Raw genomic sequence first — 14,953 nt, forward strand, 5'->3', positions numbered from 1 at the left:
CTACAACAACGTTAATTAATTAACTAACGTTTTTACTTTGCCAGTCTTGCAAAACAGCATTTAAAAAAAATCACCCAATTTTTTTTTTTTGCCAAATAAGTGTATTAATTACCTCCGAGTCTTCTTCATCGGAGCTGGCCGCCTCCAGTGACTCAGTGGAGGCGAGATAGGAGGCGGTGGATGGGGCACAGTTTTCGCCCGAACTTGAGGAACTGGAGCAGGTGGAGGCGGCCGATAGAGGCCGTGTAGGCTTGCCGGGGGCCGTATTGGCCGCAGGGCCGCGCATCATCGGGGGTGGCGGCGGGGGCGGAACCGAGGGCCGCACGGGAGGAGCCGCAGCTGCCGCCGCAGCCGCTGCGGCGATGTCGGCTTTGCGCTCCTCGCCGGCCAGGGCGGCATCGTAGATGTGCAGCAGGTTGGAGACAAGGTCGCTCGCGCCGGAGCCACCTGAAAACAGAAACAATTGGCCAATTTAGAATAATTTTTTTTAATTAAAATTTCAAATGAGAGCTATGAAATTTTTAAATTTTTTGCTGAGCATTATGTTGATTTTTAGCATGTTGTTAGGATGTCGAAATAACCAACTTTGAAGGGCCATTTTCCCGGAAAATCTGGGTGAAATCAGCCTTTCGGAGTTTACAAAATTTAAATAACCTTAAGTTCTACTGAAACTAAAATATCTAATTTTGTAAATGTTGTCCTTAAGAGTAATTATTTAAGATGTTTCAGGGAGGTGAAACTTTTTGTTTTTGAAATATTGATTGTGTCACAGGTTGAGAAACGTTTGTTTTTTAGTTTGGATGATTAGTAAGAATACAAAAAATGTACGATTGGTTGATATTGGTCTCGGATCACACTGGAGTCACCCTTGTGGTCAGATGAGAATATCAGTTCAAGGCAGAAATTGAACTCTAGCGTCAGGGTAGCCCTGGAGCGATCGATTTTATTAAATCACATGTGTAGCCACATTAACAACGCTTGACGGGCTCTGTATTGGTTCGATGTGCAAGACCTGAACTATTTTAGAACGGCTAAGCTGTGATCTTTCAGAATATGTGCAACTTGACCGTCTGGAAGCCATCAGGGTGCTCAGGATACACCCTGATTTGCCCAAAATTTAGTTCTTGAGGGCCCCGTTGGCCTCCAAAGGGTCAAAGTGCACATTACTGATAAACTGGACCACTCCAATGGTGTCAAATTCTCACGAACATAAAAATAACAGAGTGAACAGAGGACCAAACGTTCCTCACAAATTCCTCAAGTTTACTTTGCAAGGCAAAAATTTGCAGTAACGGCAATCGAGAGGAAAAACGTCGAGATTAGAGTGTGACCCGTTTTGCCGCGGCCTGGCAGGGCAGCCAGCCTTGCCCCCGGCTGTAATCACGTGATGCGCGATAATTGCCCAGCTCGCTGCTGCTGCCGTTTGCCCGGGGTGGTGCCTTTTGCTGGCCTGAGTACGCGAGCACATAATTGCCGCCATCCTAGAAATTTATGTATTCAGCGGCGATCGAGTAAAAAAATGCGCCCCCGGTCGTGCCAATTATCTCGTTTTCTGCTCAGCGTTTTGCGGCAAATCGGGCGTTTGTGTGAAAACCATAGCGGGCGTGGCGGCCCTTTAAGTTCATCGCCCGCAGAAAATGATCTTTTGCGTCCGAAATGAAGATTTTGTTTTCCAATTATTTATTTTAGCCAGCGCACGCACAAGGACGACTTTCTTTTCTGCCTTGTTTTAATTGAAATGCAACTCTGGACAGTCTTTTTGTCGTCAAATTAGCATTTTGTTTGTTTCAACCTTGAAACTCGGAGTCGTACATTTTTATGACTCTCAAGGCCAAAAATTTCACTCTTATACTATGGTAAGTACGCTTTTCCATATTTGTTAGGAAAAAAATTTAATGAGTTAATATTACAGTCATGTTTTACCAAGAATTAGCCTTGTAAGTTGTTATAATGCATTTAGATTTAGAAGTAAAATTTCTCTAATATTGAAGATTAAGAACTGAACAAATAAAATGAAACTAATTAACTAAAGCAGTGTAAGATAAATTTTTAGAAGGAATGCCCCTTTCGAATCCTTTTAAATTTCAGGACTAAAATGGGACCAGTGAAGTCAAAAAACCGTCAGAGTCCGACCGTGACAATACTTTGAGAGCCAAAACCCGAAAAATCACCGAGTATGGTGTCGTTTCATCAGTGTTCGACTCTGTGAATTCAAATTTGATATCGAAATTATAACAATTATCATCCCAGATTAGTTTAAACGAAAAACCATTCATCGTTTAATTGTACCCGAATTGCTTACTAAAAAATCGTAGTCTAGAATTACCTATTGGTATTTCTGATAATTTTTTTTATATACACCTCATTTAAGTCTTGAGAAATTAAAAATTTAATTCACGCAAGAAACATAACGTGTTGCTGGTGTGACGCAGAAAACGCGATAAATAAAACTCATTAATTCCTCATGGGATTAAGATGAATGACCGGCTTAGAGGAACGAAAGGAATAAGAAAGCGGCTTTCCTTTGTTATTTCTCTCTCGTCCTGCAGGCAGGAAGAAAACGCAATGCATAATAATTCCATTTTCTTCGGCACTGCTCACTTTTAATCTGTATATGAGCAACATTTTATTGGGCTCTCGCGTATGCAAATTATGAGAGAGCTGCCTGCACGAATGTAAGCCATGCATTTATATTTAGAGCCTAAAAAGTTCTTTCTTGCAAATTAATGAACTAAACAATTTTGACTTAACAATTTAGTTCAATTCAATTTATTTTAGTGTAAATTTAAATTTAACTTATACAACGCAAAACGCAAAAGTTTTCAATTCAGTTGAATGATTTTTTCATTCTTTACATTTCAAAGATTAAATTCAGACCATTTTAAAGGTGGGATTGTTTTTTTATTAAACGTATTATTATTATTAGAGAACACAAAACAATTTTATGTATCTCAAATAAAAATACAAAATGTATTACAAACGATCACAAAGTTGTTTTTTTAGTTCAACTCGTCCAACTTAACAATTTTCAGCCCGTACCTTAATTACGCTTTTATTTTCATATATTTTTGTGTCTGTCAAATCATTAACATTTTATAAAAACCTATCAAATGCAACTTGTCATTATTTATTTAATTTAATTTTTACTCCAAGTCAATTTTACTTTGTAGCACCTATCAGTAAAAATAACACTCCATTGGTATTTTTGAAACAAGATCGGATTTCGAACTCAGGGCTTAGGGAAAAACCGAGCCCAAGTTTGCCTCATGTTTGTCAAATGTTCGCGACAAAAAAGGTCTGTGCTGGAAATAGTTGCGGAATGAAGACAAACAAGCGGCTCGAGGAATGCGTGAAAGGAACTGTGAAATATTGACTTCAGCCACTTCAGCGTGGAGGCTCTTAAATAATAACAACTTAAAATGGTCCATTTCCTACATATATACTAATTTCGTATGAGAAGGGAGTGTTCATGTTTTTGCATTTAAAATTTTAATCGTATTTCCTGTTAAATTAAATTTTTTCGTCTGGTATAAACGATGTTAGGAAATTTAATCAGAACAAATTTTGAAAGCAACTAATATAAGTTTCTCAAGTTTCTAAAAAAATGAATTTTGAAAATGTGCTTAAACGCTGTCCCATGATAATGTGTGAACTTCTGTAAATATTTCTGAGTGGTATTATTTATAGTTTTCTAGAAATTCCGCTTCAAAACTCGAAACAAGATTTTTCGACATTTTTTAGCAAAGCAAATATTGTCAACTAGTTATTTACTCTCGGGTTCTGTAACCATCAGAATTGCAAAAACTGCACACCATTACGACCTGTTCTGACATACTGATGGGTTTAGGGGGTGCTTAAATGGCAGATTTCAAAAATTTCAGTAACCAGCAAAAATTTAAAAATGGAATATAATAGCTCAGAAATTAGAATATTTTGTTTCCATGATTTTTGCATAAACACGGAAATTTTACTGAATTCAATAACTCAGCGGAGCAAAAAATAATAATTGCATGCGATTTCTATCCAGTAAAAGTTTCATTTTGATGCTAACCCAATTTCGTATAATAAATAATCGTGATGTTAAGATACTTTTTCAATTAAATTCTGATCTGCTCGTGAAGTTTTGCTCTTTACCTTCTCAATGAAAAATGTTTACGTTAACCTTGTTGTCAACGTCGAACGCACGATTCAATATTGAATTCAATTACAAACGCACAGCAAGACCTGTTTGTTTGTTTACTACCTAGTTCTCAAGCTGGCCGAGAGAAATTGTTGGTTGCATCCTGAAATCACAGCGCGTAGTGCAATAAACGTCTTGAAATCGGTTCGAACCGGACGAATTGGGCCACTCGTGTCGTTTCACTTTTGCTATTCGCAGAATCCAGCTGGAAATTTGGCGTCACGCTAACCCTTCAGGTGAGACCCTGGCTGCGCATACAGAAGGTCGATTTCCCTCTGCCTGATCGCACTTGGGATTTCCTCAATCCACGCGTCTAATCGTTTTATTGGAAAATGGCTCGGTCTTATTGTCACTTCGAGCCCGCGAGTGAAATAAAGAAAAAAACTCATTGCGGAAACAATTGGAGCTTTAGATGAGGCGCCAAACGTGCCAGCGTAATGAATATTTAATTTTTTGCCGCAGCCGCGAAGGTCGGCCACATTTTTACGCACGGTGTTGATGAGAGGACGTCAAAGTGGAGAAAATTAATCGAATTGATTGCATTCGCTATCGCAAGATGGAAATGTGTTTTTGTGGTTTCTCCATTTCTCTGATGGAGCCAAGTCGTAAAAACTGAATTCTCAAAAGTGCATGAAAGGCTCGAGGCGCATTTTGCGTAATCTCATCGGAGCCTGTTGTAAATCAGCAGTTGTGACGTTTTATTGAATAAGTGTCTTGTCAAGAAGCTGCTAATTACTGCTAACCTGACTGACAGCTTGGCTTTAATATCACAGTTTATTGTTGTTAAGCGTTAAGAGTTTCACCCAACAACAAGGAAATATTTTGGTCTGGAAAAATCAGGAATTATATTTAAGCTAAAAGGGAAACCCCGCGGTCGGACCGCCCCTAACATTTATTTTGTTGCATAAAACGTGTTCACCTTTGTGATGCAACCAATGTAAATATTTATATCTATGCTTTTGAGTTAAGAACAGAACATTTTTTTTGGAAAAAATCCTTTACGCTAGTAAAATTAATGAAAGCATTTTTAAAATTTCAATTCCTTTGGTAAATTGCCAGTTATTTAAACTGCCACTGAAATATTTCCAATGTATTCATGAAAAAAATCGAGGAATAGCCAAAATTACACTCGTCAGGTAGATTCTGCATAACAAATTGATTGGACAAATACTGTCAATTTTAAAAATATAACAAGGAAAATCCCTTAAGATTCCAAACTAGAGGGTTTGGCTGCATGGCTCACCTATTCTAATTTCACGAAAGTTTATACATCTCTAATAAGAAACTTTTAATGTGCGGGTTTCCTTGTCAGTTTTTGTGACATTTGCATGGCAGAATTCTTGTATAAATACATATTAATTAAATTAATAAAATTTATGATGAGGCTCTTTTAAACATACAGCAACAGCACTAACGGTTTGGAAAACACCCTCGAAGGCAAACATAAGCACAGAAGAGAAGGCTTAATTTACCTTTGTCGGTGGAATTAGTGGCAGAGCCCTTCAACAAAATCATAATCGCAAAAGCAACAACACTGGCACGGACTTGTTTTCGCTGCCGCCGAGAAAGAAATCCGACTCGGGCGGAGTGCACATTGCGACTGAGATTTTCCTCGGCGCGGCGGCAACGGCGGCTCCAGCGGAGAGATCTATGCGGCGGCCTCGTTTGTAAATGAGCCAACAACTGAATAGTAATTACGCTCGCCGCCGCCACCGAGCAGCAAATTACTTACCATTCGCTGGCTGTCGCCGCTCCTAATGCAGCACTTGCCCACACGGAATTCAACCGGCTGGCTCTCTAGCGTACGCAAGACCGCGCCAGACCACGGCTTTGAGCATATGTGTGAATGCATGTGCCATTGTTTTGAAACCAAACAGCCCGTTGTGTATTGCACATCCTCCGACACGCCGCCGCCACCGCTCGGTTTCCATTTCGTTGCAAACCGGCTCCGATTATTCCGATGCAACAAGTGACTAATTTGGGAAAAATTCATTCGGCTGTAAAACCACAAATTTGTTGAGAAAAAGTTACAAAATTTTAAGTAGTGTCAGTTCAAGACTGGCAATATTTGAATGAACCGATGATAGGATCTACCTTCCCTGATCAGAGTTTGTTTTGTAAAAATATATATTAAATTTTGCCCCTTATTTGTTCAGATTTCATTCAGTCCGTTTTCGTACTTACGGTTCTTCACCTTGAGGCTTTTCCGCATCCAAACAGTGCCTTGTAAGACGCCACACAGGCGGTTGTGCAAATTCTCTTTCATGCGGGAAAGTTGAAAAGCAGCCATTGCACCGTCGGCTCATCACACCCATACTAATGAGTTCGATACGCTGCCTAATACTCTCCTATCAGTCTACTGATAAGGACAAAAACAGCCGCAAAAAGTGATAAGAGAGTGAAATTCCTGGGCAAAATATATGCATTCACGGCGGACGGGTACATCTGTTCCGCAAAACAGAGATTATGACCATAAAAGCTTAATAGCTGTAAAAAGAGCGAGGCGAGGGACGCCAGTCGCCTTTCCAAGTTTCTAGGAGCGAGCAAAAGTAAATATAATACTACTTGTCTTGTTGCTCTTCCACTCGAGTAAACACGGCGTTGCACTGCGAATGATGTTTAATTTAAAACACACCCTGTGGCACTCCCATCAGTGCGTAGGATTCGGTTCAAGTGCAAGTGCGAACAGTGAACACACAGCCAAGGGCGTGTGTTCACACTGCACGCTTTTTTCGTGCGAACTATAAAGCAGTGGAATTTCATTTTTGACTTTTGACGGTGCCAGTCGATTACTGAGGATTGAATTATGTTAAACGGGCGAATATCATGACGAGCCGAAAATCGGCGGAACCGTAAAAAACCGACCAATCAGAGAAGGGAGCGGTTTTCTGAATCAGAAAACTGCTCTTCTATCTGATTGATCGCTGGCGTTTTTGCGGAATTTTAACAACGGAAACGGTTTATGCTGATTTTCAGCACATCGTGCCGAGTGATTTGGCAGTCAAACCCAATTTGACCCTCAGGGATCGATTGGTACTGTCAAAATGAAACCAAAAGGTATATACAGATTAGATTTAAAACATATTCTCGACAGCCTTATTTTCAGCACTAATTTTTGGTATTAATGTTTCTTACCACTAAAAATTCAGTAATTCACTGTACCGTCACAAATGGGCACCGACCGACAAGACTATGTCTTGGCTATGCCCTAAAAATCAATTCACGGAGAGTACTAATTGTTTTACTAATTTTTTCACTTTATATTTGTCTCGAACCGTTCAATGCATTTGAATTCGCTACGATTGTGCTTCTGCGATTATTGTTGTGTGCTTCCAAAGAACGTAATTCAATGTATTATTAAATAAATAATCAATTTCAATTTCTGATGAATTGTTTGTTCATCTGCTCATCAAAAGTTTGTAAGCCGAGCACTCTTTACATCGCGTCGTGTTCTCTGAGGACATCTATCTGAACAATAGTATTATTTATCTAGCTTACGCGATGCTGACAAAGCAGAGCAGCGCGACATGCTCTTTATAACTCGTCGGCCTTTTGTCTGTGGACGCACATGTGCATGAAGAGCTGCAATTACATCATCGTCGTCATCATCACCACCGACAGGATCTACTTTTTTCCCTTTCTTTCTCGCCGCTTTTTGTGTCGGTAGCAGACGCGAAAGGGCGACTGCTCTAAATGGGGCTATTTTCGGATCAACTTGTGAACTTTGGACTGTTTGCATGCTTCAAACGCAAGGATGAGCATGTTTATTCAATCTACTGCTGCAGCCGGTGAAGGAGACCGATTTTCATCTCCGTCGGCTCAATGCAGTTCGCGTTCTTGCTCGCTAATGTATGCACTTGAGAAGCGGATGATGCAAAAATCGAGAGAGCGACGAGTTTGTTCTCACAAGGCTAAACTAGTATAGATTCATTTAGCGTGGAATGTAAAATCTCCACACGGCGAATATCTTGTTTCAACCTCCCCTGACCAACTCAAGGGTTTAAAAGGTGCTCAACCTACATCCTTAAATTGCAATATAAAAATCATTATACTTAATTTAACAATGACCTTGATTAGGGCAACAGAAAAATTCGATTTGGGGTAAAAAAAAATAAAGCAAACAAAGCAACTGTTTTCAACTAATCGAGTAATGGATTTTCATAACATATTATCATTTAACTGTAAAACCAACTGGCGAGACTCTGGCTGGCACATATCTTGCTTCTGGTATTGAAGAAAAAGGAAATAAAAAATTGCCATAAACTCAGGCGACTGAGTAAGTAAAAAACTGTCTGCTCTACTGTGATAAAAGGGTCTAAAAATAGAGTTTTCCGCGTGAATTACTCACTCCAGTTAGAGCCGCGGCGGAACAAATTGCTCAACGGGCATAAAAAAGTAGCCAACCACTGACATCATACACGGGCGACCACAAGAAGTATGCCCATCTCCATGCACTTTCCATATCTCTTAGCGTGAATAGCCATCATCTGAGAGTGATTGTCAGCAAAAGACGTTCCGAGTCTGCAGGAACAGTTAGATTTCCTCTGCTTTTTATTGTGTAACTTTTAGTCACACACCGAGGAAAAGATAAAATTATAATGTGAACGTGTGCTCACTCGAAAAATGACTTTTATTCATTCGAAAGGCATTCCTATTCTAATTGGCTGTTTAGCCAGGCAGGAATTTTAACGATTAATTCACAACTTAATTTGAAAGAAGAAGTACATGCAATGAATTGCAATTTCTCGAGAGGAAATGTTAATTTCATTGATAACAGATTTTTCCTATCAGCATTATTGAAAATTATCTTTTGAATTCCATAACATTAGCGTCATGTCATTATAAATTTTAACAAATCAGGACGTATGATAAAATATTAAGTAAGCCATTTGGTACACAAGCATATTGAAAAATTAATTTCATTTTTGTAGTAAAATCCAAATCTACATTTTTTGAATAAATTTTGCTTCAATAGAGAGCTACAAAATTACGGGATTTGATTAAAAATTAATTTATTGCGAGGATGAAAGTTGGCTAGGCGGACAAGAGAAAAAAATGCGAATTGCCCAAGCGCTCCAATTTCACCGCGCGCGCCGAGAGATGCCAAGTGAAGCCGTTTGCATACAAAGCGGCAGACTCTATAAATCTGCTCGTCTCTTTCTTGACAGAATTCCAAGCTGCATTTCCATTTGCACGAGACCTTTGACTCAGTTTCGTTAGCATTTTAAAACACACAAGTGTCCTCTTTTAAAACTTGTCGTTTCGAAACTACAAGCTGTTTGCTTTTGCTCCTTTCCAGCAGATCTGGTGACCTCTCTCTCTCGTGCTGGATGGCTCCGCAACGATGTCAGGGTGTCACTTTCTTTTCAATTACCATTCAATATCTCTATTGTGCACGACAGATGAATTGCCTCGCGCCACGCAGCCACGGACTGGTCAAATTTAATGCGGCCTTACAGCGCGGTTTCAGACCGGCTAATTTACTTTTACGGACCTTAAACTTTTTCAATTCATTAGTGAATTGAAATTGAGTTTATAGTCTAGAACAAATTTAATAAATCATTCCAACCGAGCTTATTCGAAGTGAGACAAATTAGGTGACTGACTAAAATTCATTTCTTCGCCTCAGCATCTAATAATGCGGGCCACAGCCCATTGTTTTAATTTGGAAACAAATTGCCTTGCTTGTAGAGCGATCTAAATCTCGCTTCGTCTTCGGCTAGACAGCACTCTCGGCACAATTGACGCGGGCCACACTCTATTATTCCGATAAAAAAGCCGGTGGTGCGTTCGGATGAAAATGAAACACAAAACGAGATGATTTTTACGCGGGGTCATCGACTCAAAGTGAGCTTTGTGTCGCCGGCCGGCAGGCCGACAGTCTGCTTTATATTCTGCCGGAGTGAACACCAACAAGTGAAGTTGCTCATTTTCGTCGTGGGACGTGCCAACAATTCGCTCTCAGCCTCCCCTTTTGCTTTTGTTGCAGATCCAGATCGCAAGGGACGGACTGTCGTCCCTCTACTTGAAATGAAAATTAAGGCAATCGATTTATAAATCAGTGTGGAGAGAAGAGCAAATATTTTGGCACCGCTCATCGCCAATTAAGTTGCGGATTCCCTTATCAGCCGAGTTTCCTGTTTGCCAACCTGATGATAACTGTACACACGTAAAAAGTGCATAACCAGCTGAAATCGTGCACGGCTCTTCCTCTGCCGTACGGACTTTGCAAACCTATACTTTACTGTACACAACATTCACAGGAGTAAGAATTTCAAGCGATAAAAATAAGAAACATAGAGGTTTTTATTTGAAATTGCTGGCCCGTTAATTTTATTTTTATTTTTTCAAAAATTGTTATCGATATATTACAGTCATGAGAAGACAATCACTAATTCAGTTTTAAAATTACTTTTAACGCATGCAGCGATTTCAATTCAAGCCAATTTTGAATTCAACGTGAGAGGTTTAATGCTTCTTCAACTCAAATAGTATAGAAAGTGAGGTGACATTTGGGTTCTGAGCTGCATTATTTGCGCGACAAGTGCGGAATCTGCACTCTCAGCAAATTCCGTTTCACTCTAATGTGGAGTTGTTGCACATTGAAGCAAGTAGCGAGAAAGCTGGTTCAATTTCGTGATTGTGCGATTTGTCTAATTAGCCGTCTCATGCCGGCGCTGCTCTCCAAATTGCAGTCCGCTCTGTGCTTTTTTCGCTTTATTTCCGTCGGCGGCCATGTTTACAGCTTAATTGCTCGGATCGATTTTTACTTGGAAACGCGGCTCACGTCAAAACTTATTGTTGTACTCACCATGCAATTTTTCTGCTTTTTGGAGCGCAAAATTTTTACTTTTCAAAGAGCAAAACGGTATCAATTTGGTTGAAAGGATCAATAATTGTTTTATATATATACAGCCAATTTGTAAAAGCAAAACATGCTTTTTGTAATCTTCTATATTACTAGAGATGTGCATAATTAGGCGATTATTTTAATCGGTTTCTTAGCACAAAATAATCTGATTAGTAATTCATTTTGAGGAAATAATCGGCGAATGATCGGTTTCAAAATGTTAAACCTTTGATTTATTTTGTCAAGTGCCATCAATGAAATAGTCGTTTATTTCTTTTTTAATTTAAAAACGATAAATAATTGATTTTTGCGAGTTCACCGTTGGAAAAATGACTGATTTTTAGCGAAAATACGTCCACGGGATTTTTAGGGAGTGGCGGCAACTGAAAGAGGGAATATATAAATGGCGTGGTTAAGAGGAAAATTAAAAAAGCATGGCACGTGTCGCAAACCACAGGAAATTCATTAAAAAAATCGTGTTTACTGATATTAACAGGTAAAATCCTGATTGCATTATCAATTAAATTTACTGGTTTTGTAGAAGTGATCGATTTTCATACTGCGTTTTTAATTGATAAAGAAACAAACCGCGATTCGTTATCATTTGATTGACTCAAACTTCGAAGAGAACACAGAAAAATATTTCGATTTTCGGTTTTGCACATTCCTTGAATGATAAACGGTTAATATAAAAGAATGTTTTAAATTTAGATCAAATCCCTATAATGATAGAACATTCAGCAGATGTATGCTGTATTTTTCTGCTCTGTTCACTGATCTTGCATAAAATTAGCGCCACCGACGTGGCAAAAAAATATTTTTGAAAGGAACCCCGCCCTAGCAGCGCCAATTAAGAGGATAAAAATGCAAGCGCCGTCGCGCGCGAGCACGAAAATAATCGTAAAAGCAAACAATGGAATTCATATTTAAATTTGAGTGATGCCCTTTGAGCTCTTTAGCTTTTGTGCATGCAGCTCGGAAATGCGGGCTTTGTTTCTCTCGATGCGAGTTGACCCCAAGTTGTGCGTCTTGCATATATTACATGCGTGTCGATATTAATTTCCCAGCCACTCGCGCACAATCCAGGTTATCAACCAGATCAAGCGAGGTAAATATTTGGTGTTTTTGAAAAACGATAAGATTAAATAAATCAAAGGGAGTAATTAAATCTTTAAACTCCGACTTGCTCTCATTAAATTTGTTTGGACGCTTTCGAGAAGCAGAATAAAAATGAGGAAAATGTTCGTAATATCGCAAGAGGAATAAATTATGCTTCACGCCGGTGATTATAATCCGTTCAAAATGAATGACTCTGTCGACTTGGGTGTGCCGGCGAGCCGCTTTTCCATTTTTAATTAAACCAAAAGTTGCGTAAAGTGCGTTTGACCGAAAAGAAACACGTGCATCAGCATCATCCTAATGTGAAATTACACGTTTTCCAGCAGAGGAAACATAATTAGAGGGCAGATTTAGTTACGGTCCAGCGGGCGTGCACCTTAAATGGAAGCAAATCCATTAAAACGCTTATTATTCCCATTTCAACTCTTTGTCCGGAGTATTATTCAAATGTCTAACGAGACTACAACGGCAGTTATAATGCCCACGACGCATTTCTTTCATTTTCCACGCCGCACGTTTTATGTTTAATTTAGGAAGGCATCTCTCCTCTCTTGTTTTTGGTAAATAATACGCACGGCGATTTAAAAGCTATTCCTGTCAAGCCGGCAGAGAAGAATTCCTATCCTTTGATTTGGTAAGGACTAGGAGTCTTTATCGTGCGGCTTTTTGACGGACTTCTTCCTGCGTTGCACGGAATTTATCAAGCTAAAATATTAACAAAATTACCAGCCAAGTAAAAAGTATTTTAAAAAACTTCCTAGTATTTAAATTGAACTGACAATTTAATTTAATTTTGTTTGGAGCCGAACAAACTAACAGAATAACTATTTTTTGCCGGTTTTCAACTGTTGAAGACAATTTATTTGCGGCTTCGGTTGAGGTCAATTACTGTCTGTTTGGTATTCGCTCACCCTTTAAATTTTGTTCAGCAAGATCATCCTGAAAGTAAATAGTGCCCCACACTGGGAACTTAATTTTAGCCTGGCCGTCAAGTTTTATTTCTTTCCCTCTGACAGATTCCGTGGGGCACCGCCTTTGAATTTCTGATAATCCCACGTTCAATAGTGTCCAGCGGGCGGGAAATAAAAGTTTAAGTGCTATCGAGAATCGAGACGGTGGCCTAGATTCTAGGCTAATGCGTCCCGCCGGTAATGAGAAAGCATTTTTGTTTATTTATATCTGAAGAGTGTTTTCGTTTCTTCGGTCATTGTCGCCTCGTCACAGGCGAGTGGAATCAATATTTACTTTTAACGGGACAGACCTTAAAATACACGATGTTTAAAAGCACGGCAAGCATTAATTAATATTGAGAAAAATTTTAGCTGTTATATTTTTGTTGATGCTATACACTTCTTCAAGGAAAACCCCCAAGAGCGGAGGAGATAAAAAATCTCGTCTCCCTCTTCCTGTTCTTTGTCTCCTGCGCTGCTCCAGAGTCAATTTTTCACCAAGCATCTTTTGTTGCTTGTTGTCACGGATTTGGCAGTGAAACTTTGTGTCAGTTTGCATTCCACTCTCATGCATCAGAAGTCGGCCTTTGTGTGGATCCTTGAAAATCAGCAAACAAATCGCTGATTATTACAGGAAATTTGGTCCGATATATGGTGGAGATTTGCTAATAGGCGCACATGAAAGGGATATAAAGTTGAGAAATATGAGGCACGCACCGCTCCCCGCCGATGATAAATGTTTATGGCACTCATTTGAATACTTTCAGGTGCAATAAGACCTCTAGTCTAGAGATTGCCAAATATTTTTTGACATCGAAATGTTGTCTATAGTTTGGAAAATCACCGATTCAAAATATCGTCCTAACTGCTCGTGTTAAAAATGGAAAACATCGCACAAGATATCGCTTTTCCGGAGAAAATCGATTATATTTTCGAAAAAAATCGAATTAGTGGATCATAAATAAGCCTCGCTTTTGTTATGTGTTGGAATTAACAAAAAATTCCAATTGGTGCAAGAGTAAGACTGGAACAATGTAACGCTCTGTCTGATGTAAAAAATTGCAATTTGCAAGGCTAATTGCCACGGTCCACTGCCACCGATGTATACACTTAATTAATGGTGCTCAGTTGACGGTGAAAAAGAGGAAATATAATGCAAGCAACGGCGCACTTTAGAAACCGATTGTCGATGTAATTGGCTCAATTAGTGCACGGAGGGCATTCTTTTACTCTCAATTATCATCGAGTGGCGCGACAATTCGACTCTGCGGCGGCGTCGGCGGAGAAATCGTGCAAAATGATATCAGACAATAAGACGCACAGTGCGAGAGGCGGAAGTCGACGCACTTCTTGCTCGCTCGGACGCCGAGAAACGGCTTTTACCAAATCAGGGAATCTCGCCTCCTTTTAGCGTCCATTCCTTAAGCGGCAGCGAAAATCGAGGGCCCTTCTTCATCAATTCATTCGCGACTGACGCACGTGCTATGCTAATTAGCTCCGAACGAAATTCGATATGCAGACTTGTTTCACGATTAAACCGATAAAACGGCACATTTGACTTGCCGAATTGCAAAGATGCGATCATTCAATAATTAAAACATCATATTTGCAGAGGTAATTCGGTCTGTTAATATTTATAAATATTGAATAGGAAAACGAAAACTCTATAATAAATCTTTATGTCATAAATTCCCTATAGAGTGAAAAGGAATTTTAGTTTAACCATCCGTTTATATAAATTAAAATATGTTGCAAAAAGTTCTGATTAATGTGTCAAGCATATCATATGGAAAATGAAAGTTAAGGTTCAGAAACTTGAATAATGGCGCGTATATCCCGTCATTATCGACTCAC

General features: G+C 39.3%; 1 protein-coding gene across 4 annotated transcripts in view; it reads right to left on the reverse strand.

The window, feature by feature from the left end:
• Positions 1 to 14,953, reverse strand: part of LOC135942550 (pleckstrin homology domain-containing family G member 1-like) — a 37,647-nt gene that overhangs the window by 7,622 nt on the left and 15,072 nt on the right. The window contains exons 1-2 of one of the 4 annotated variants that reach the window (XM_065488706.1): positions 6,365 to 6,744; positions 113 to 447 (exon numbers count right to left, since the gene is read on the reverse strand). In XM_065488706.1, the coding sequence (XP_065344778.1) occupies positions 113 to 447; positions 6,365 to 6,470 (441 nt within the window). In that variant the 5' untranslated portion in view covers positions 6,471 to 6,744. Of the gene's footprint in view, positions 1 to 112; positions 448 to 5,652; positions 5,835 to 5,912; positions 5,937 to 6,364; positions 6,745 to 14,953 lie in introns of those variants that run through there. The other 3 variants (XM_065488710.1, XM_065488709.1, XM_065488707.1) reach the window with 3 other exon arrangements.

This window comes from Cloeon dipterum, chromosome 4 (assembly GCF_949628265.1).
Source record: "Cloeon dipterum chromosome 4, ieCloDipt1.1, whole genome shotgun sequence".
Lineage (NCBI taxonomy): Eukaryota > Metazoa > Arthropoda > Insecta > Ephemeroptera > Baetidae > Cloeon > Cloeon dipterum.